General features: G+C 44.9%; 1 protein-coding gene across 19 annotated transcripts in view; it reads right to left on the reverse strand.

Moving 5' to 3' along the window:
- Nucleotides 1-21,786, reverse strand: part of HSPG2 (heparan sulfate proteoglycan 2) — a 936,289-nt gene that overhangs the window by 140,426 nt on the left and 774,077 nt on the right. For all 19 annotated transcript variants that reach the window (XM_086921606.1, XM_086921602.1, XM_086921600.1 and 16 more), the window contains 4 exons: nt 21,282-21,463; nt 18,312-18,507; nt 4,708-4,887; nt 4,287-4,547 (listed from right to left, as the gene is read on the reverse strand). In XM_086921606.1, coding sequence (XP_086777732.1) covers nt 4,287-4,547; nt 4,708-4,887; nt 18,312-18,507; nt 21,282-21,463 — 819 coding nt within the window. The remainder of the gene's footprint in view (nt 1-4,286; nt 4,548-4,707; nt 4,888-18,311; nt 18,508-21,281; nt 21,464-21,786) is intronic.

Genomic DNA, 21,786 nt, shown 5'->3' on the forward strand with positions numbered 1-21,786 from the left:
TTTGCAGCTTGCTAACCCGAGGTCTCTCAGTGATTCCGGCATCTTGTGAGTGCTAGCCATAGCGGGGTGTTCTAGCCTCTGATGGCGTCATACCTCAAGTGTCTTTTGTACCAATGCGGCGGAGGCCTCACAATCTTTGTCCTTGTGGTCCCTTCGAAGGCAAAGGTTGCAGACCTCATGGGGGTCTCTGTGCGAATTTGTGGTGGCAGTTAAGGTAGAACTGAAAGGGGGTATTTTCCATGAACCTTTACGGCCTCTGCCCTCATCAATTGCTGGCCATGTGAATATTATTGTGGGGTTCCCCTTTCTGAGTCGCAATGGGTTATCTTCTCTGTTCCTAAGATCTTGTAGTGGCCTTCAGAGTTTTTTGTCTCCTTTTCCTCTCCTCCAATGTGCTTGCAGATCCAACAGCGGAAAAATAATCTGAAGATGGAGACCACACATAAGAATTTCATGGGCGGCTTCTGACATCACACAAGGGATGGACTTCATGCTGCGTCAAATGGTTAACTTTGCTGCACTCCTGCTATCTGCAATAGCCTGTGACAGTATCACTTGTGCCTCCTCTGGGACCATGGGCAGCACATGTGCAACCAAATCTCAAACTGTGTTGGTGTGTCGGCACAAAAGGCATGTGGTTCTCAGTGAACGCAGTTCAAGGCTGGCGGAAGAGAACATCCTCTTGCCAAAAGTGTCCAGCCTCTTGGATTCCCTATCCGGTGGAGTGGTAGGGAACACGCCAGGGATGACTTTGGATGTGGAGGTCTGGGTAACCAGACTCTCGGATGGGATGCTGTGTGAGGAAAGCTGGAGAGCGGGCATGGCAGCAGGCAATTGTCTTCTGCAGAGGGTGCCTGTACAGGGGTTGGCCCAGGGCCACTGAGCAGGACATTAGAGAGGACTTTGTTAAAAGGGAGAAGGGTTTCTGAGGGGGGGACTCCTGGTTGAAGCACCTCTTTCAAGACATTCGTCTTGACTGCCATCAAGGGCAGTGTAAGGTCCTGGACCTCAACCATTGTGTTCGCTACCATAGCAAATTAAGCAACTTCCTCCATAGCCACACTAGAAGGAGAGACCAGGCCAATGTCTGGGAAGATGTCCGGACCACTGGCATACACCAGTTCCTTATACCATTTTTCTTTGACCTCATCAAGGATGCTGATATGGTTACCATAAGGATCCTCAAACCCTCTTTAATCATACTCCTCTCTGGACCCATCGAAGATAGAAGGCACTGGTTCGAATTCGGATGGCACCAATCCAGATATGCATTGGAGCAGTGTATGATTAGGGGGTCAGCGTCAGTGGTGCCAGGAATGAAGTCGCTGGAATGGGCTACAGGGAAGGTCACGGCTGAAGTCATCCTAGAACCAGAACCGGATTCAACAGGCCCAACTATTACCGAGGGCGAACCCGCCAGCAAAAATCCAGTGGGGGCACCAGTTGAACCCATGGGGATGAAAGGTGCTCCAGAGCGGTCAGCCATCCGAAAAATGAGGTGCATGGCCTCATAATATTCTCCGAGTTGGGCGGGGGCCACCCCAGCTCCAGGAACTTCGGGAAGGCACCGAGTAAACAGAGACAGGGTCCACGTGGGAGCGGGGCCTAGAGTGATTTCGTTTCCATGCCTCATCCAAAGATTTTGACCGGCACAGTGACCTCAAAGAGTGCTTCAACTTAGATTTTTTGTGGGACTTACAAGACTACTGGGAGTGCGATGACTAATGCGTAGAATGACTCTGCGAACAAGCTAGAGACCTTTCTTGCAACCAGAACCTGGAACATCGTGGAGGCGACCAGCATCGGGTGACAAGGAGCTTCAAGGAGAGCTTCTTCAGCATAGGGTACATGGCATGGAAGTCCTCACAAGTCTTGTTGTAATGGTCCAATTCCATGAACCAAAGGCAAACCAAATGAGGGTCTGTCTCAGACATTTGTCTGTGACGAGAACCACAGAGCTTAAACCCCACAGTTTTCTGGGGGGGGACATCCTTGTCACACTGGGAGACAGAGTCTTGAAAAATGGCCCCAGTTTCCTAAGGTAATGTAAGCAGGCACAAGGAGATTTTAAGAGAGAGAAAGAGAAGGGAGCAATCAAAGAGGGAGGGAGATAGAAGGAGAAAAAGAATGGGTGGATGGATTGAAAGAGAATGCGAAAGGAGGGGAAGGGAGGAAGGCTAGTTTGGGCATTTATGCTAGGTCTGGTTCTGTTTCCACAGTCCGGCCCTATAATCATCTCTGAATGACAAACTGTATTCATTTTAAAACAATGTGAAATGGCCATGGTCACAGCTTCTGGGCCACGTTTAACATGGAACTGCTATTGTAATGTTACTATGGCACTCTCAGGTCGACTGGGATGATCAAGCATATACATCTATGAAAGATCCAACACAGAGTGGCTGATCCCCACTCCTTGGCAGAGTTCCACTTCATAACCAAGGCCACCACAACTGCATGTAAAGTTTACATGAGCTAACCCCAACCAGCCAAAATGTATTGAGATACAGCTGATCAAAGGAACTTGCTATTAGACACCTCCTTTCTGATCCATGACATCCAGGTAACAAATCAGTGCATTCTGAGAGGTGCAGTCTTTATTCTCTTCAATAAAACCAATATGCCAAATGCACCAAAAAATATTTTAGCAGTGAAGCACACTATGAAAAAGTACTGTACTGTAACATGGAGACAACTGGTTACCATAATAAAAGAAGCTCTATTTCCAGTTAATATCTTACTGTTTTACTTCTGATGCCAATGAACATTGAGAGCGGAGAGTCTCTAGTAATGCACTTGAACAGTCTTCAAATGTTTGTGTTTTGGAAGTATAACAGCAATAAATAAAACAATTCAGCTATCCCCACCAAAACATTTTATAGACCCAATGTCAGGCCCTAGCCAGAGACCTGTTTGCAGTTTCCGCACATTTCATCACCAAGGACTCTTAACTCTATGCCACACCACCTGGCAGCGCTTCTGGTTGGGATCAATCATGACCGAAATTAGGGGTTTGGCAGACTAAACTGTGGTCTACCACACTTTTCAGGAAGGGTGCAAGGTGATTCAAACAGCGCCCGAGTTAGCTCCGACTAGTGGGATCTCATGGGATCTTGTAGTAATTGCCTTTGCAGGAGTCAGTTCAACCATCCCAATTCCCTTAGCACCTCCTTCTGCACTTCAAATTGAGATTAATCCAAGGTGCAGTACTCACCCAGATGTCAATGTGATTAATTGCAGATAGACCTGCATATACTTACTACTACAATGACAGTTTGAAGAGGCTTCCAAGAAAAACTATTTCTGAAGGCTGAACATCTCTTGTGGAACCAATCTATTCCCTAGTATCTACTCCCTAAACCCATGCCCTACACTTTGATGAGATCTGTCATTGTTGATACATTATCATCAGGAGCATCAAGGTGCAGGTCATTGTATTCTACTTCTGTATTAAGTATTCAGGGGCCTTGAGACAGAGAATAATCAATTCTTGAGATAACTCTGCCAGAATGAAGGTCTTTAGGAGTAAGTAGGCTACTCTGATCTTACTAGTGATAAATGGTAAAACATTGGAGAGTAGTATTAGACTCGCCTCTGATGAATTTCTTCAGAAAGGTGGCATGAGCAGCTCATGCGGGCAGTGACCTCCTTTAAGCAGCAGGGTACTTTTTGAAAATTTCCAAACACGTTTTAGGGGCCATGAAATCACAGCATTAATATAGTACCTTTTTCAACATTTAACTCATGAGTCTAGATGCAAAACTCAATAAAGTGGCTGCCTGGAGAAAATTGTATTATGTGAAATTAAGTATTCACACATTTCAGAAACACGGAGCAGGACTAAATTAACACATAAAGGCAGAGTGATAAAGAAGCTTGAATGGGAATGTAGCAAAAGCAGTGTTCTCCATGCCAAGCGGGATGTTAAAAAGGCCTCAGTACTTCTCTGATGCAGTCCCTGTTTTGAACAGGACAATGGGAGTGTGGAAGGAATGGTGGTCTGTGCTGCTCTGGTATCGTACAAGTGGAAACAAAATAAAAGGCATTATCACTGAAGGATGAACTGTGGCATGGGGGCGTTGGTAACAGATTGAAAACTGAGGGTCTATCACCATGTTCATCATAATAGACCACTTCATACTCGAATAAAAGAAGGGTGCAAATCTTCTGATATACAAGCACAATTATTTGCACACTTGTAAATAATATAACTTTCCCCTGTCACATACGCCCACCCACTAAGCTTTTTCATAATTATTACCATAATGAAAATAACAATCACTTACTCTGTAAGTTGACACGGGCAAATGCCTCTGCTGTGCCCACTTTATTGGTCACATGGCAACGGTACATGCCAGCATCTTCTGCGGTGGCCACATTGATATGCAGCACACCATCCTGGACGGTAGCTTTCTCAGAAAGGCTGCCATTGACTTTGGCCCATTGAAAGCGAAGTGGCGGTGTCCCATGGGCTAGGCACTGCAACTGGATCATATCTCCTACACGCAGAGACACGTCATCGGGCAGGCTGGTTGCATAAGGGGGCGCTAACAGGGAACATAAAAGGCAATTTCAGATAATAGATTTCACCTGGTGAAGTAACTTCACATAGACACAGGTCTCAGAATGTTAGATGTGAAACTTAAAGGTGAAGAAGATGGGTAAAAACAATTTGTGACAAATTTTCTGGTAATGAAGGTGACATACACTCCACGTCCAAGACGATAAAAGCCTCAGAGTAACCGGCCGGACTGGAAGCATTGCAGATGTACTGGCCAGAGTCTTGCTGAGCCACTCTTGGAATGACAAGGGTATTATTGACCACCTTGTGCTGCCATGGTAAGGGTGCGCGCAGTTTGGACCATGTGATGGTTGGAGTTGGGTTCCCTGGAAACAGAAAGCCAACAGTTATGTCGCAGCACATTTCAATCATGACCTCAATTAACTTTCATCCCCTACATGCACTAAAACCCCCTGGGTTCTTTCAAACTCACCGTACCTCTCATTTGGAGTTTCCTTTTTATACCAATTCACTATGCAACTGAAATAACAATGTCACCTTTAGTCTGGGCAAGAATGTGTTAATGTACTGTTTGTGACAATATCTCACTACATAAACAATCTACAAAAAATATGTATATACAAGGGACAGTCTCTTGCAGTTATACTTGCTGCCGGAACTTATATTTTCCTTAACCTTCATGTAACCATTCCAACTTCAAACAAAACAAACATTCGGAGTCAATTAAAGTACTTGTATGGTATTTCAGCTCTAGGAACCTTGCCTAGACTCATGGTTGTCAGAGATAGAGATGTAAAGCATCCCACACACCGGAGCCATGACGAAATAAATGTCAAGTAATACATAAAGGATACATAATGGGTCACTGTTTCCTATATTCCAATAATGCCACTGAAGGGTTCTGGTGACATCATAAACCACAATGCCACAAGAACCCCAAGATGGCAATATCTCCCATATCACACATTTCCCATTATGTCCTTCTCATATTACATGTTTATTTTGGGTTTGTTGACTTGAAAGAGCCATTTCATAAAAGTGAAGCTAACAACGGGCCCTTATTAGAATTAAAATGTTCTTTTATTCTTTTTTCAAAACAATGGTTAATGGACAATAGTGAGAGCCCGTGGATGTATGTGATTCTGTGGTTGCAACCTTTTTTTGCATAATTGTGGATTCAACATGTTAGCCACATAATTTGCAGATGTAAAAAAAAATTGAATCTCAAATGGATGAAAATATAATTGCTAGAGAATGTGCACAAAATTTGCATATTCAGTTGCATTATTTATATAAGCTTGCTGCATATTGTTGTCCTTCATGCCATATAAACCTAGTAGCTCCGACAATGGTAAAGCTCTGAGGAGGGGTTTATGATATCATTATGATGTTGAAATCCAAATTTCACAGGAAACCATGACGTTTATTTATTATATAAACATACATCCACACATACATGCTGCCACTCAAATCCTTTCACCCACGAAAAAATATGATACCATGAGTCAGAAACTAGTGAAGAAGTGCTTTATTTAATATTTTCTAGGTCCACGGACCCGACGCATTTCGGCTGACCTTACCAAGCCTTGTTAATGGATCAGAACCAATTACAAAAGGCGGTACTTAACATGGTGCACAAGTGTAAAAATAAAAGTTTATCACAGTCTGTCTTCCAGTTTCCAAACCATACATGACTCTCAAAAATTGATTACAAATTCATTCAAAGTTTAGCCCAATAGTACACATCTGATGTGTTAATATTTCTTTGTACATATGCCTTCAAATGTACTTCATTAGTTTCCAACAAGGTGCCATTGTGTTAAAAAATTAATTATACATTCATTCAATCAAAGTTTAAAGTAATAATACACAACTCTAGCTTATTCATATTTTCTCTGGACAGATGTCATCAAAAGTAGATAGCATTGGTTTCCAACTTTGAGTTCACATTATAATTTTATCCTGTCATGCCCAAGTAGGTTCGACCTTAACAACTAATTTTACTGACTATTCCGAAGTCAAACGGGAGAATGTAGCTCCAGTGACGTCATCTTGGTGAATACGACGCCAGCGACGCACGCAGAACTGTACGACGACGCCTATCGACACGCAGGGGTATTGCTGACTAAAGCTTTCCGGCTACCGTCTGACGCCTTGGGATATTCTAAGGTAAAGAATATATCACTAACGTGTTTCTTTCAGATTTGATAGGTAGCTGTTCCGGATAGTTGATGTGGTGCCTCTGGTACTGTGCAGGCCAAGTTCCCAGGGGTGTTATGTGATGAACATGGGCTCCCCAGCCTGATAAAAGCCTATGTGGTAATGGTCACTGGTGGAAGGAGGTCCACAAAGGACCTGCCAGGAAGAAGCTTGTTTGTACTCCACTAGCAGAGAGAATGCTGGGTATTTGCCGTTACCTACACAACATCCTCCCAATTCCCTGCTGCTTGTTCCCACTGTTTGGGTATACATTTCTGTAGAGGGTGCATATGTAGTCTGGAATAACGTACTATTGCTATGCAGGAAGCAATCATGGCCAAACGTTGCATTACATTTCTCACAGTAATGAGGCGTGATGGCATAACAGCAACTGCTGCCTCTTTTTCAGACATCACCCTTTGCAGGTTTGTGTACTACACCTTTCCTGTGTGGGCGTTCATTAAGGACCCTAAGAATAGTTTAATTTCGGAGGGTTGGTAAAGTAATTTCACATTGATGGGAAACCTGATGCTATAATGGCCCAAGAGGTATGCTGTTATTCACCGACTGCTTGCCAGAATGGTGGAAGAGAAAATCCTCTTCCCAAAAGGTATCCAGTCTCTTTAATTACTTGTCTGGTGGAGTGGTAGCAAACGCGTCAGGCTTCACTTTAGACATTGAGGCCTTCCCCACCAGGCTCTCAGTGGTGGGGTGCTGGGTGAAAAAAGCTGGTTCCCCATGGACAGGGTGGTGGCAAAGTACAATCGTCCTGTGCTGGACTTGGCCCAGGCCCCTAGCAGGACATCAGAGAAGGCTTCACTGAAGGGCCGAAGAGGTTCTGTGTGGGATGTTCCCACAGCTAAGGCTTCTCAGTCAAGACATTGGTCATGACTTCCACGAAGTGCAGCTAGAGTTTGAGGACTTAATCTGCTCTCCTCACCACAATAGCAAAAGATTCCTCCTCCTCCTCCATAGCCGAATCTACAAGCACACTCTGTTTAGAATCATCCGCTCCTGATGATTCTAAACAGAGCGCGCTTGCAGATCCGGCTGACAGAAATCAGCATATGGATTGCATTGCTTGAGTGACAAAGAAGGGGGTCTCCAGTACGCCACAGTCGGGAATTTGAGCGATTACCTGTATATGAAATGCATGCAGTGTGGTAAATACTGACCCTCGCCCTGACTAAATTGGCCAAATATTTTAAGGTAATGAAACATGTTGGCCCTCTAAGGAGTTAGAAGGCAACAGAGTGTCTTTAAAATTGAGCGAGCAACCTCATGGCATGGAATAAAGAGGCAAAGCCAGTGGAGGTATAGCTTGTTTTTAATTCCAAATAACGTAGTCTGAAGTCACAAGGTACACCTTATTTTGGGGTCAGTTCTTATATGCACCGGGGAGATAACTTAGTAGTTGCAGCACCAGCCTCTTTACCAGTGGTGCACATTTTCTTTCACTATAAATGCATATTATCTTCCTTTCTCTTTTTCTTGTTTTTGATATGGTAGTGTAAATGATGAAAACCTGAGCCCGCTGGTGAGAACCTACCAGTGGACTCCCATGGTGTTACTTCCGTGAGGCACTCCATATCTTTTCACACATTTTTCTGGTATTTTCTTTTATACATTGCACTACACAGTAGGGTGCACGAGGGAACAGAAAATTAAATTGAACAGGGATTCATGATAGGCGACAGTATATGTATTAACTGCCCAGCTAGCACACTAAACTGTGGGAGCTACATGATACATTGAAATCCAAATAGATCTGTTCAAGAAAAAGTGTCAGGTCATATAGCTGTGTTGAACTCTAGGATTTAAAACCCACTGTTTTTTTGAGGGGACATCCCTAGCACACTGGTAGCAGAACAGCTCAAAAAGGTGACACAGATGTCAAAAAGTTGGCTAGTAAAATGGCCGGTGTAACTCTTCCGGATCCATGCAGTTGGCACAGAAAGAAAGGAACTGATGTCAGGTTGTAGAGTGGCACCTATATAGGTACCACACATTTCACATCTGGTGAGGGCGACGCCTACAATGCCCACACAAAGCAGTTCAATGCAACCTATCCGCACACAAAGGTGCTGCTCAAGATTTTCCAGATCCAACTGGGGTATATTCTAAAGTAAGGATTCTGCGGCTAGAAGTCTCTATCTGATACGTTTAAGGCATATCTGTGAACATGAGCTTTGATAACTGCCAAACACTTGGTAAAAAATCTTGGGACTGTGGTTACTCCAAAGGGTCACAGGCCCCCCCCCCGTCCCATGCCCCCCCCCCTCCCACCACCGTTGTGTGTGTCAGCCTGGGCTGAGACAGCTTACAGGGCGCACACAGACAGTTTTTCATCTGCCAGCCACACTGAGTACTTCACAGGTCTTTAAAGACCGTTGACTTGTTAACAAGGCTTTGTCTCACCCCTTTTAGAGCCCCTACAGCTCCACTCTGCATATTAATACTGGATGAATTAGCCCCCCCCCACTCCCCCCCTGAAATTTGGCTCTAGTTGCGCCTCCTCTGCCTCTAGAAAATGTTGTCAGAAGGGGGTCCTTACGCCTAAAAAGGTTTGACAAGGGGATCTCGACATCAAAAAGTTTGAAGACCACTGCATTACAGTGTAAAGTAGGGTACTCACACAGCAGAGAAGCACACAACAGCAAGTGAGCACAGCTACTGACTTGGAACAGGTCATGTGGATTTCCTAGCCAGTACTGGCTTTTTAAGCAACCTAACCGCGCTTTCAAAGCGCATACCACTGACTGAACCCACACATGCAACCTTAATAGCGAAACTGCAACTCCCTGACTGTACTTTTCAAACAACTTCTTCTCTCGGCCTGGCTTTCCCCTTTCTGCCTCTCTTATCTCGGACTCTCGCGCTCCTCAGCCAGCACTTAATTCATTCAACCATTCTTTATTGCTCTCTTTCGTGCTCTTTCTGGCTTTTTTCCTTTCTTTTTTACTGCTTTTCTTTTTTTGTTCATTCTATCCCTTCATTTCTCGTTTGTCTCGTTCCCCTCCTTCTACTCTGCACGTCTTTTCCGTGGTACATTTCAGAACGTGCCATGTTGGCCTCTTGGGAAGGGGCTGGAGATAATGTAAACGCCTATCCAAGCACTGGGCTGTGATTGGACATTTTGTCTTAAAACTCTTGAACCTTGAGATATCTGCACAAGACCTTTTAAGCAAACATCTGATGGAAAATGTCAAAAACACAAAGAGTCCAGCGGCTCAGACTGGTTTGTGCGTCAGGAACGGCAGTCAGAGGGGGCGAGGACTGTCAGGAATGGCTTTCACTGTCAATTATGGGAACGGCCAGATGTGGAGATATTTTACGGGGTTTAATGAAATATAAGAGCAGGTAAGAGGCAAGGAAACAATATATATATATATGTTTACTCTGGTAGAAGCCAGAGTGCTAGAGAACCCTATAGCTAGGATGTTCACTTTGAAAATGTAAAAGAAGCTGAGCAGTTCCAGTGACTTATGCTATTTCAGATTTTATTATGTTTATACATGACTTAGGAGGGAACAGCAACAATCTGTAAATAATTCTCTCTCCTCTGGCATCCCAGCACTCCAAATGCAGACATCTGCCAGTGGAGACTCCTGCTCTGCCATCATAACATAACATGTATATTTGTAAAGCGCACATTCACCCCAACAAGGTCTCTTGGCGCTGAACAACAAAGGTTTATTGTTACCCAACTCAATGGTAGTCATTTTATCAATCTCAGATGGATGAAAGGCTGAGTGGACCAGCCGGGATTTGACCCTGTGACCATGAGGTCAAACACAGGCTCCTGCATTGGATGCATTAGTCCACTGAGCCACCAGACCCGGCTATATCATAGAGCTGTTATCCCATAGCCAGGGCCACATGTGTAGTCTCAGTCAGATGTATACACAGACCCATATAAAAGAACACGAGCACAAACAGAGACAACACCTTGTAGTTGGAGAAACATTGGCATCATTGTATTTAAACTTAGGCACAAGTAATGTGTCATCTTGCCAGCAATCCAAGGGTAGCTGGTGACTATAGAACTAAGCTGCTTGCCCGCCTAATTACCCACTGAGCTCCAGACTAATCCTTCATCGTGTGCTTAGACCTTCTGAGTCAGCTTAGCTGCTGTGGGCAAAAGAGGTGTAAAATCATGTAGGATGTGAGTAGGGTGTGCCAGTTCTTAAGTGTTCTTGTTGCTCAATGAGTGTAATTTCTGATATTTATATGTTTCTAGTGTCATTGCTTCATTTTCGCTTGCAAGGAAGTGTCACTCATAGTAGTTGAATGTCACTCATAATTACACTGAAATTGTGAAAATATCACACATAAGCAGTCTGAAACCTTGGCAGCTATGGAGAGCGTTTGCGTCGCCGTGAGTGGAAGGGCAAACTTTAAAGTTCATTAATAGGAAAACTTATTTATTTGTTCACTGCTGTTCAGTGGGGGGGGGGGGGCAAGTCGTCTGCTTAATGCGACAAGACACAATTATCATGCACCTTGGAGCATTGACATCAACAGCCCCCGAGTGCAACACCCCACTACCTCGAGTCAGTTCAAAGCAGAATGAAAGCAAGCGCACAGCTGTTTCTTTATTAGCGTTTACTTGCCTTGAAGTTCCAGCTTATTCTGGGAGATTGAGGACGCCAACAACACGGAGGCCAGAGTCAGACTGGCAGCATTTTGAGTGCATCGATTTCTGGCTCCTCAACTGCTCCCATCCTCGCTCACTGCCCGCAGTCGCCATTTCAGATCCTGGCTCACCACAGCTCTTCTGCTCTCCTCGAAGGCCCAGGTGTTGTGTGGTGCACAAGCTCAGGGTAGGAAAGAAACGGAAAGTGGTTCACGTTGACTTTGTGCCAACGTGAACCTAACCAACCCAGGAGCAGCTCTCACCATGAGAGAAGCTTCAGGATTGGTTTGAGCAGTCTAACCTAGTGCTCCTTTGGAGCCTAGGTCCCTGTGCCTGCAATACCCGTCAGGTTAACACCAGGTGTGCGTTGTGCAGTGTGAAGTGCACATTTCTAGCTGGCTGTCGCAAGGTGGCCGACCATTCTGACATGCGCACTGGGCAGCCAGTTTAATAATTTCACCCGATCCTGCTGCTGCCAGTCTGACCGTACTGAAATTCCACTACCCGCCTCTAGAACAGCACGTACGTGCCTGACTGCCTGTGATAATAATAAAGTAGTAACAATGGTGTGGTCTAGAGGGTGGAGGAGAGTCACCCCAGGTCCGCCCTTTAAAAGGAACCGCCTGGAGGTCTTATTAGATACAGTGTCCTGGGGCCCCAACTGGCGCTTGTGCACATTTTCTTCACACAGTGCCGTATCATTTTATGCCAAGTGCCTGTTTGTTTTTAGTTCGAGCCCGTGCAGTGCATGTGCTGCTCTGCGAGGCATGCTATATTGAGGTATGGCATAGAAGCTCTGCCCATTTCCCACCCATCTTTTTAATTCGCTCCTGTTACTCAGCAGCATCACTAAGGTTGGTGTCACCCAGTGCGGGTAACTCATGGTGTCACCCCCTCACGACTTTTAGCACCACACAGACTTCTAGGCATCAAGAGGAGGCGATGTTACATGGATATTAGGGGCCGCAGCCACTGTCTGGCAAAATATTTGATCGCCAGAGAATCACCTTGGTGGGACTTTGCCCTCATGTGGCCGGTCCAAGAGCCCACATGACATGATCAGCTGACCTGCCCATGTGGTGGGGCCACACGCTTGTCGCCTGATTCCAGCAGTGTTGCACTGTCTTTAAAAGACCAACGTTGCAAGATATGGCAGACTTCTCTGCAGCCTCCATTGGTGACCATAGACTGTCGTCGCAGAGGGCACCAGTCAGTGCATTCTCCCCTGAGCCCCAGGCCAAGTCTTGAGAGGAGCCCCTGCTACCTACTTGGACGCTAGCAGCAGAACCCCATTAACTGAAGCCTCAAATGGGTACTCCAAGCACTGCAATGACAACTCAAACTATAGACAATACTTGCAGTAGCCCAAAACTGCTCAGAGCCTAGGACCCTACCTACAGTGCAACGCAAGAGCACAGCAAGCATTGCAAGTCACCACGCAAGTTCTGGCATTTGAGACCTGTACATTATCAAAAGAGGATACTCCAGCCCTTACGGGAAGTCCCTGCCTAATACGTTCATGTCATTTGTAGCACTTTCTGTGGATAACTTTTTATCTCAGAACACGTTTATTGCAATGGGACATGTAGTTTTCTTTTACACGTCATACAGAATGGGCAAAATACAAATCCAGAGCAAACACTGAGGATGGACGGTGCGCTGAAACTTTTCAGACTCTCACCCCCAGTCACAGATCTGGGTTGAATCCATCATCATTCTTTAGCTCACTTCGCCACCTCAGTTCAGCCTCAGTTATACGCAAATCAGTCTTGACCCTGTTCCTCATGGGATCAGTCCAGCCTGAACTGCCAAGCCAGGTCGTCCCTGAATCGGATACAAGCATCCTGGGGCCGGTTTCTGGGTAACAACCTTTATCAGCCAGGCTAGCTTGAATCCAGTGGCAAAGGGTTCTGTGGGTTCCCTTGCTTGGATCTCATCACGTGAATTAACTCCCCACTACCTTGTGCTTATCTCCTCTTTCTCTACTTTTAAGATTACTCTAAAACATACATTCTTAAACAAGAAGGAAAGATTGCTGACTCATCACATCCCATTTCCAATACTACCCCATCCTTCAGTCATATCCACTGGACAACCATATCTCTTTGTAAATATACATATTATAAAGGTACAGATAAGCACAGCGCAAGTATCATTGCAGCAAAATCACAGTGCCACATTAATTGACATAACATGCCGCCTGACCCTTCAGATATCTCAGTGGGAGTGACATTAACCTTTTCACTATGATAACATTAAAAAAAGTAGCTAAATTGCTTGCACAATAAGATTTTATGTAGTGGATAACTTCAAAATCTTTCAACATTAGGCAACTGCAGTACCTGAACTCTCAAAGAGTAGCAGTGTGGGCGCAGATGGAAACCTGGGTTACTCCTAAATGCTTGGCATGAGTTAATGCGCTGCATAATGCCTGTCTATTAGTTCTTTGGTAGTGCAAAAACATTTTTATATCTGGTACCCCATGGCATATTAGAGAATAGGGAGGTGGCGGAGTGTCTCAGTAAAAAGAAATAGCTAGGCAGTGACCAGGGTTGGAAATCATACCTTTCACAAGAGTCCTTTGTGCCTTTGGAGAAGACTGATGTGTTAGTTACAAGGGCCAGAATGATACTGAGTACTGTGGCCTCCTGGCGCTTGGGCAGCGCCAAGTATGGTTGTGTCAGGGTTGTAGATTAGCACTGAGTAAGGTAAGCTCAGTCCCGGGTAAGGCAGCATTGTGGCTCCAAGGCTTTTGCATCTAAGGCAGCTTTCAGTTGTATGAGCAGGAAATGACATTTCGGAAAACACAGCAAAGAATTCCCCTTCCCGTATTCCCACTAGTGCGCTCATAAATATCCGTGAACAAACCACTGTCTTGGGGTGCACCACTTCTAACGTGCACGAAAAACCACCAGCATTTTAGATAATGCATTGCAAAGCATATATTGCGTTCCGTTGAGTCAGGTTGAGGAGGTATTTGAAATACTCTGCAGGTTTACTTTGTATTAATTGTTCAGAAATGTGGCCCCTGCCGCTGACGTGAGTGTAGCTAGGCTGCTCCCAGGTTCAGAACCTTAAATTGATTCATCGGACAGCTGCTGCTCTGCCCAGAATAAAGCCCCGAGGAGATTTGCACATTTAATCATGACCTCCCTCCGCACGTGTGCACACAGCCACTCTCCTGTGCCGAGGCCAGGTGGCGCAGGTGGCGCTGCTGTGCAGGTGCATAAGGGCAGAGCCCGGGAACTGATGGGGTGTGAGTGATGGATGGGGGGGGGGGGAGCTCACAGAGCCTTACACCGCTGACGAACCAAGAGTCACCCCAAATGTAATTACATATTAAAACCTCCAGTGACCGCAAATAGTCTGTCACGGTGTCACCCCATGGGATGGTGTCACCCGGTGCGGTCCGCACCCCACGTGCTCCCCTAGTGATGCCACTGCTGTTACTGTCCTTTCGAAATCGTTGCTTTTCAATTGTGAATAGGCTTAGTAGTCCCTCCTTGGTACCGCCTTGTCTATATTTGTATGCTTTCATAACGACTGGACTTTTTGCTTGTGTTGTTATACTGTCTGCTTTATCTAGTGGATGAGCACTATTTCTTTAATGATCTTCCCTATTCCACCCACGACATCGCAGCACGGCGCCACCTTTGACATCATATCTAGGGATCCCAGTTTTATGGTATTTATTTTTATGACATTTCCGTCTGTTTTTATTCATATTTATTTTTTGTTAAGTTTATCTGTATTTATCCATATTTATTTTGGGTTTGGAAGAAAATGTAACCTGAATTCAGTATATTTCCACATTTATTTAACCGATAAATATGCACTCATGCTTGAATCTCTGCCAGGTTTCAATGCTGTGAACACCTGCAGAAGATACATTAATGCACTTATATGAAAATATGTACATTTCAGTATCAACCTTGTGCATATCTACTGGTGTTAAAGCCTCTTTACTAAAATTCCTTTCTTTTTTTAATCCTCTAACCTGTCAATTCGCACGGCTATTGGCCTGGCAGTCATGGCAGACAGTATTAAGAATGACTCAAAAAGCAACTCAATTTCTGTTTTATCCACATTTAACAATAAAATACAGACAAGAAAATAAATGTTTTTTGTCTGTATTTATCTGTAAAAACGGAAAACAGGGAGCCTTAATCATATCATTTACTCATGCATTTTCACATTTCCAGCACAGTCCGCTTTAACTACCGTGGACGCGCTTATTTAATTTACGGCGTGGTTCGCTTTCACTTGAGCAGCTGCGCTTATTTTTTTTTTCATTTACAGCGCAACAGCTTTCACTTTAGTGGCTGCACTACAAAAGCTTTCTTTCTTTGTTTCATTCTTTATTTTTATTACACTTTGTGTAAAAGCTCCCCATAGGCACTTTCATTTTAATGTTGGCCGTGCCCCTTTCTTTAGACGCTGCACACACATAGGCGGTCTGGTTCCTGGCGCACATAACCTTGGCTGCTGCACACAGAGGAAAAAAATTAGAGGGAACATTGGGGGTGATACCCAGAAACCGGTCCTAGGATGCTTGTTTCTGGTCCAGGGAGGGCCAGGCTTGGCAGTTCGGGCTGGACTGTTCCCATGAGGCACAGGGTCAAGACTGATTTGCATATGGCCAGGTCTGAACCAGGGTGGCATGGTGAGAAAAAGAATGATGGATTTAACCCAGATCTCTTGACTGGGGTGAATGTTTTGATTTGTTCTGCATTCCGTCCATCAATTGTGTTTCTTTTGCTTCCTCGCCCTAAGTGCGCCGGGTTTGCCCAGTCGTGGCTCCCGGGCTCAGTGTGCAACTGAATTCATGCTATCCTAGCTAATGAGGGGTGAAATCCCAAAACCGGTCCTAGGATGTTTGGTTCCTGTCCTGGGAGGGCCCGACTTGGCAGTTCGGGCTGGACTGTTCCCATGAAGCACAGGGTCAAGACTGATTTGCATATGGCCAGGTCTGAACTGTGGTGGCATGGAGAGCAAAAGAATGATGGATTTAACCCAGATCTCTTGACGGGGGGTGAATGTTTTGATTTGTTCCGTAGTCGGTCCATCAATTGTGTGTCTTTTACTCCAAAGGAAAATACTTTGAATTGGTAATTCTATCTGCTTACCATGAACTGCAGGTATAATTGGCAGGCAGGATGGACTGGTATGTGGAAATAAGCGTCTTTGAGGTCTAAGTCAGCCATAAAGTCCCCTTTCTGAAGCAATGAGATGACGCCTTGTAAGGTGGACATTAGGCCTGGGAGGGATAACTAAATCTGCCCAAGGAATCAGAGGAATTTGGTAATTCTGCCTTAGTCTTGTAATGAGGAATGACTTTTAAATTCTACTACTCCGCAGACAGAATTAATTTAGATGGCTGGAAGAGGGAACAGTCCATCTAGGTTTAAAAATCACTACAGGTTAAAGTTTAATCTGCAGTGTTTTTTTAAGGCACTGCTCCCTCTTGCAGCCTTTTTTCAGAAAGGATCACTGCAGTGCATATCCCTCATTGCCCATCCCTCAGTGCCCTTACATACTCTGTAGTAATTATAGAGCATGTAAAGGCACAGGGAGGTTTTCACTACAGTCATTTTTAAACAGGGTGGGAAGAGGGAGCAGTTCATCTATTTTAAAAAACAGGCAGTGATCCCCCGCCCATTTTAAATAAAAAGAAAAGCCTTGTGGATGCAGTCCCCGGGACCTAAAGGCTTGGGGGGAGGGGGTGGCGGGGACAGTGCTAATGGGTTGGAGGTAGAAGTGTGGGGTTGGTTGTCCACAGGGATGTGGTGCAGGGCCTGGTCGCAATCACATATGGTAATAAAATACTAATTTAGGCTATTAAAAAAAACTAAAAATTAACTGAAAAAACAAAGGTTAAGGTAATGTTATTTTTCGGTGACAATGCAATGTTTGAAAAAAACCTGCCTTTTATAGTTCTCAAGTAACTATAATTATTGCTGTAGGGGAACTACGACTTTGTTTCTATGCACGGGGAGTATGTATTTTGAAGTGTTGTGGGCCTTGTTACCTTGACAGACCCATGGCAGTCAAAACGCGCCAGACCGGATTGCACAATAAAGAAGTTTTGCCAACTTACAACCTGGAGTGACCATCTTCATTAGGTTATCCAAAATCATATATACATACACATATACACACACATTTGTACACACACATATATACACAAATAAACATATATACATACACATATATGCACACACACCCACATATATCTATATATCTACATATACTATATATATATCTATCTCTATATATACACACACACACACACACATTTGTTGATTTATTACACAGTCTAATAGTGATTCAAACTGAAGGAAATGTAAGTGATCCATTACAGAGCGACTGGAAGAATAATACAAAATCCTGATGTGCAGAAAAACATACGTCGACCCAAAGGAAGGGAAGATACCAGAGAAGGAAAGAGGAAAAGAGGGAGCCAGGGAAGGTGGTAACAGTGGAAAGAAGGAGGGAAATTTAAACGGGCTATGGAAGTAAGGTAATAGGGAAGAGAAAGGAAAAGGGGAGCAAGGGATGTAGTGAAAGAGGCTTTAGGCAAGGGCGTCTGGAAGGAAAGAAATAAGAAAGAAAGAACATACCCATCATTTGTCAGTTCTTTTTCTGGTTATTTCTGAAAATGACCTACGCAAGCAGTCTAACATGCTGTTTAGGAGAGGGACAAGGGGAAGGAATAGAACACTAGGACACAATCGGACTCAATCTGTAAACAGTTAGAACAAAAACAACAAAAATGCATAGTCGTGATACACTGAGTATTGTGCCTGTCCCATGTGATCTGAGAGGATTAGACAGATTATAAGCAATCTAACCCAGTGGACAATAACACACTGAAGTTTTGGCAGGGTGGACTTCCTTCATAAAGATTCTCAAAACGCTTTAACTAAAGACTTGCTGTGGAAACCAGGTCTTTACCTGCTGCCGAGCAGCGCAGAGTAGCAGTTCCTCCAGACACCACAATCACGGCTGCTTCCTCTGGGGTCACGTTCGGTGCTGCTGGGTTCACTATACTGCCTTCTACGTGCACTTCCACTTGGACCTGTACAGAACCATAAGTATTTCGGGCAATGCAGGAATAGGAACCAGCATCTTCCGGTCTGGCAGAAAGAATCTACATTAAAAAAAAACGTTGTTAAAACTGGTACCTCTTCGTCTGATGGCAATACCAATACTTCCCAAATCATTGCACCTCGAATATACATTTGCCTTCTGTTTCTTCTCACAATCCATTCACATATATAATAAAGACAATGCAGGCTCAAGTTAACTCCTCCTCTGGAGAGAAGTAATATAAATGAATGCTCCTAGAGGTTTTAGCTGAGCACAGCCTGACTGAGCATAGATATGGGAGTGAGACATTATATCCGATTCATGCAAACATATCACTGTCCACAAAGAATAAATATGGTCAGTACTGGAAACAAGATCCCCTCCTGCACTTTGTGAGTGAGACTTTATCAGCGCATCATACAGACCTACAGGTGTTGGCAGAATGTATCCATTGCCACCGGCCTGAAGTAAACAGGAAAGTAAATTGAGTCACATAAAAAAACAAGCAATTACAATGCAACGGTTTCGCCTTTGTAAAAGTTTGAGCTATTGGCATTGTAAATGACACATTTTGTATTTATGTGTTGGTTCTGAAAGCAGATAAATAAATGGCATTGTCATTTACATTGCCAATAGCTTAATCTCACAAATGCGAGACCTATTGCAGCTGCATCAGACCCCACTACACATCTATCCAGCACTACAACACACGTGCAGCTGTGTCACCATTAAAGTGTTACAAAGCACCATAGACAACTGCACCAGCCATCGCACCCTGAAGGAGCCCCAGTCAGCACCCCCCAGCTATGCACCAGTGTTCTTCCACTGCACGACACCCCATCTGTGCACTAGTGCACCAGCCATCGCACCCTGCAGGAGCCCCAGCACCCCCAACAGCTGCACCAGTGTTTTTTAACTGCACGACACCCCATCTGTGCACTACTGTTCACGCGGAGTGCACCAGCTCTCCACACCTGCACCAGTATTAATAAGCAACAGGCACGCCAGTAACCCCATGGCTGCACCTCTGCCCTCGAGCCGACAATGGCTGCCTCTCCCGAGCTGCACGAACTCACACACTGCTGCTCTGGTGCAACTAGCGTTGCACCAGTGACCCCAAAGCACTACATCAATACATCTTCAAATCTTTCTTTTCCACTATTTGCATCAGCAACCCCACTGCCTGCACCAGTCTCCTCCAAGGGCTGCACAAGCGATTCTCCGACGCCCCACCCTGGCGACCTCCAGGCCAGCAGCTGGATGAACCAATGCCCAGGTTGAGGGGCAGGCATGGCCAACATCTGTTTTCTGTTGCCACTTTTAGAAGACAACATCCCTAAAGATCCCACTCAGTGTAACACCTCCAGACTTCTGGCTGCCGTCTGCTCTCTCTCATAGTGCAGATGACGTCAGATGCATCCCCTCTCTAGATGCGGCCTTGCGTGCTGGCTCAAGCCAGAATGCCCCCGACCTTGGCTGACCTTCTGCAGAGTTCGGTACAGCACAGTCTGTCGGAAGGTGATTGGCAGGGGCACAGTGACGCAACATTCATATCAGCAGATAGCCTTTGGCCATCGACTCCTCCCATTCCTTCCACGCGCTGCTCATATGTGATGGAGGCGGGTAGAAGAAACACTTGCTGTCTGTGAGCAGCCTGCTGGAAATAAACGTTCAGCCGTAATGTACTTTTGTCTGCTGCTTTTCGCGTAGGTCCGGTCATAGTAAACTTAATTCGTGTAAAACCACCAGACCATGTCTGTGCCCTCCTTAATCGTTATGCTCGGACGAGGCATAATTTGAGCAGGGGTAGGCATTAGCAGTCTTTTAGAAAAGGGGGATATGTTTTCCTCATCAAAGTTTGGCCCAAAGTAGGAAAGAAGAAAGACAAATATATGAAATCAGTGACACGGGGAGGAAGCAGGGGTGAGAAAGAATATGCAGGAATGAGAACAAGTCAGGTCCTGGGCCGGCAGCCAATCACAGCGCGGCCCGGGAAATGATGTCACGGGGGTGTCCCGGGCCGGCAGCCAATCACAGCGCGGCCCAGGACACACGGCAACAAGGGGCGAGACTTAAAAAAAGAGTCAGAAACGCCCACGATTCGCGTTCTGACCGTGAAAGAGTGATGGACAACCATGTCTTCCAATGGCTAGCCTCTATTTATGGAGCTAGCCAATGGAAGAAGGGGCGGTTTCAAGTCCCCACTACTGAGATAACATTAGATTTCGCCCTGGGCGGAGCACCTGCTTCGCAGGTGCTACGGCCAGGTCGAAACCTAAAAAAGAATATAAATCAAAAAAGTATGATGTTGAACTCCCAAATTGCCAGATTGTCATTTGTCAACCTATTCAATACGGGCAATTTGTCAATGAGCTAGCCAGAACTATTAAAAAAAGGGGTGCATGGTGCCACCAAAGCATTTCTATTTTAGACTCCGGTTAATGGACAACCCAAATGGACGCATCCCGTAGAAGCTCAGATTAAGATAACATTTAACACATTTTACAAGCTATTTCCAGAATACTCCAGGATAAATAAGAATGCTTTGGCAGTACCTAAACCTACAGAAAACCATTTGACAGGAAAGGTTTCAAGTCTGGCAGGTAATCAATTGAGAGTTACCGGAGTCCATAGAAATCAAGACCCACTAAAGACTGGTGGTGACTAACTAATGGCAGATTTTTAACAAATAAAACCGTAACACAGTTTTACAAAACTTTTCAAAAGTAAAAAAAAATTGTTGAGGTCACACGCTCTTCTGCATTTTTAAGACTTCACAAGATGCTCCAAACACACACAGTTTTGCCACTTAAAGGTCAAGTTAGTGAACCTTACCTGCAACATGGCAGTGCTGTCCAAGTGCTCTAGGGCTTGCTGCTTGGTGTTTGGCCGAGCACTCGTCCTGCGCCAGCTGACAACAGGGCGTGGATCACCCATGCCCATACACTCAAGGTTGATGGATTCCCCAACTTTCACTTTGATGGGGCCCTTTGGATTGACAGAGACAGTGGGAGGTCCTAAAAAGGAAACATATGCGTTCCAAGAACGCAATCTGCTTAGAAAAGCAACACAAGTATCCTGAAATATACTATCCAATCACACTTTTCACAGAAAAGCACACTTATGTTACCACATTGTATTTATTGGTCTGGGATTCTGAACAGAAGCAGCACAGAGTACAACATTCTGGGTGCACAGACACTACTAGAGAACATTGGGTCAAGTGTGCTCACACTAAGTCAAAAGTTCAGCTTGAGCCCATCATTTCAGTAGAATGTTAGATGCAAGTAGAGTGATTAGAGGTTCCTGCTTCTTTAGCCAGAGGCTACCTGAACAAATA

Source organism: Lissotriton vulgaris, chromosome 5, assembly GCF_964263255.1.
Source record: "Lissotriton vulgaris chromosome 5, aLisVul1.2, whole genome shotgun sequence".
Taxonomy (NCBI): Eukaryota; Metazoa; Chordata; class Amphibia; order Caudata; family Salamandridae; genus Lissotriton; species Lissotriton vulgaris.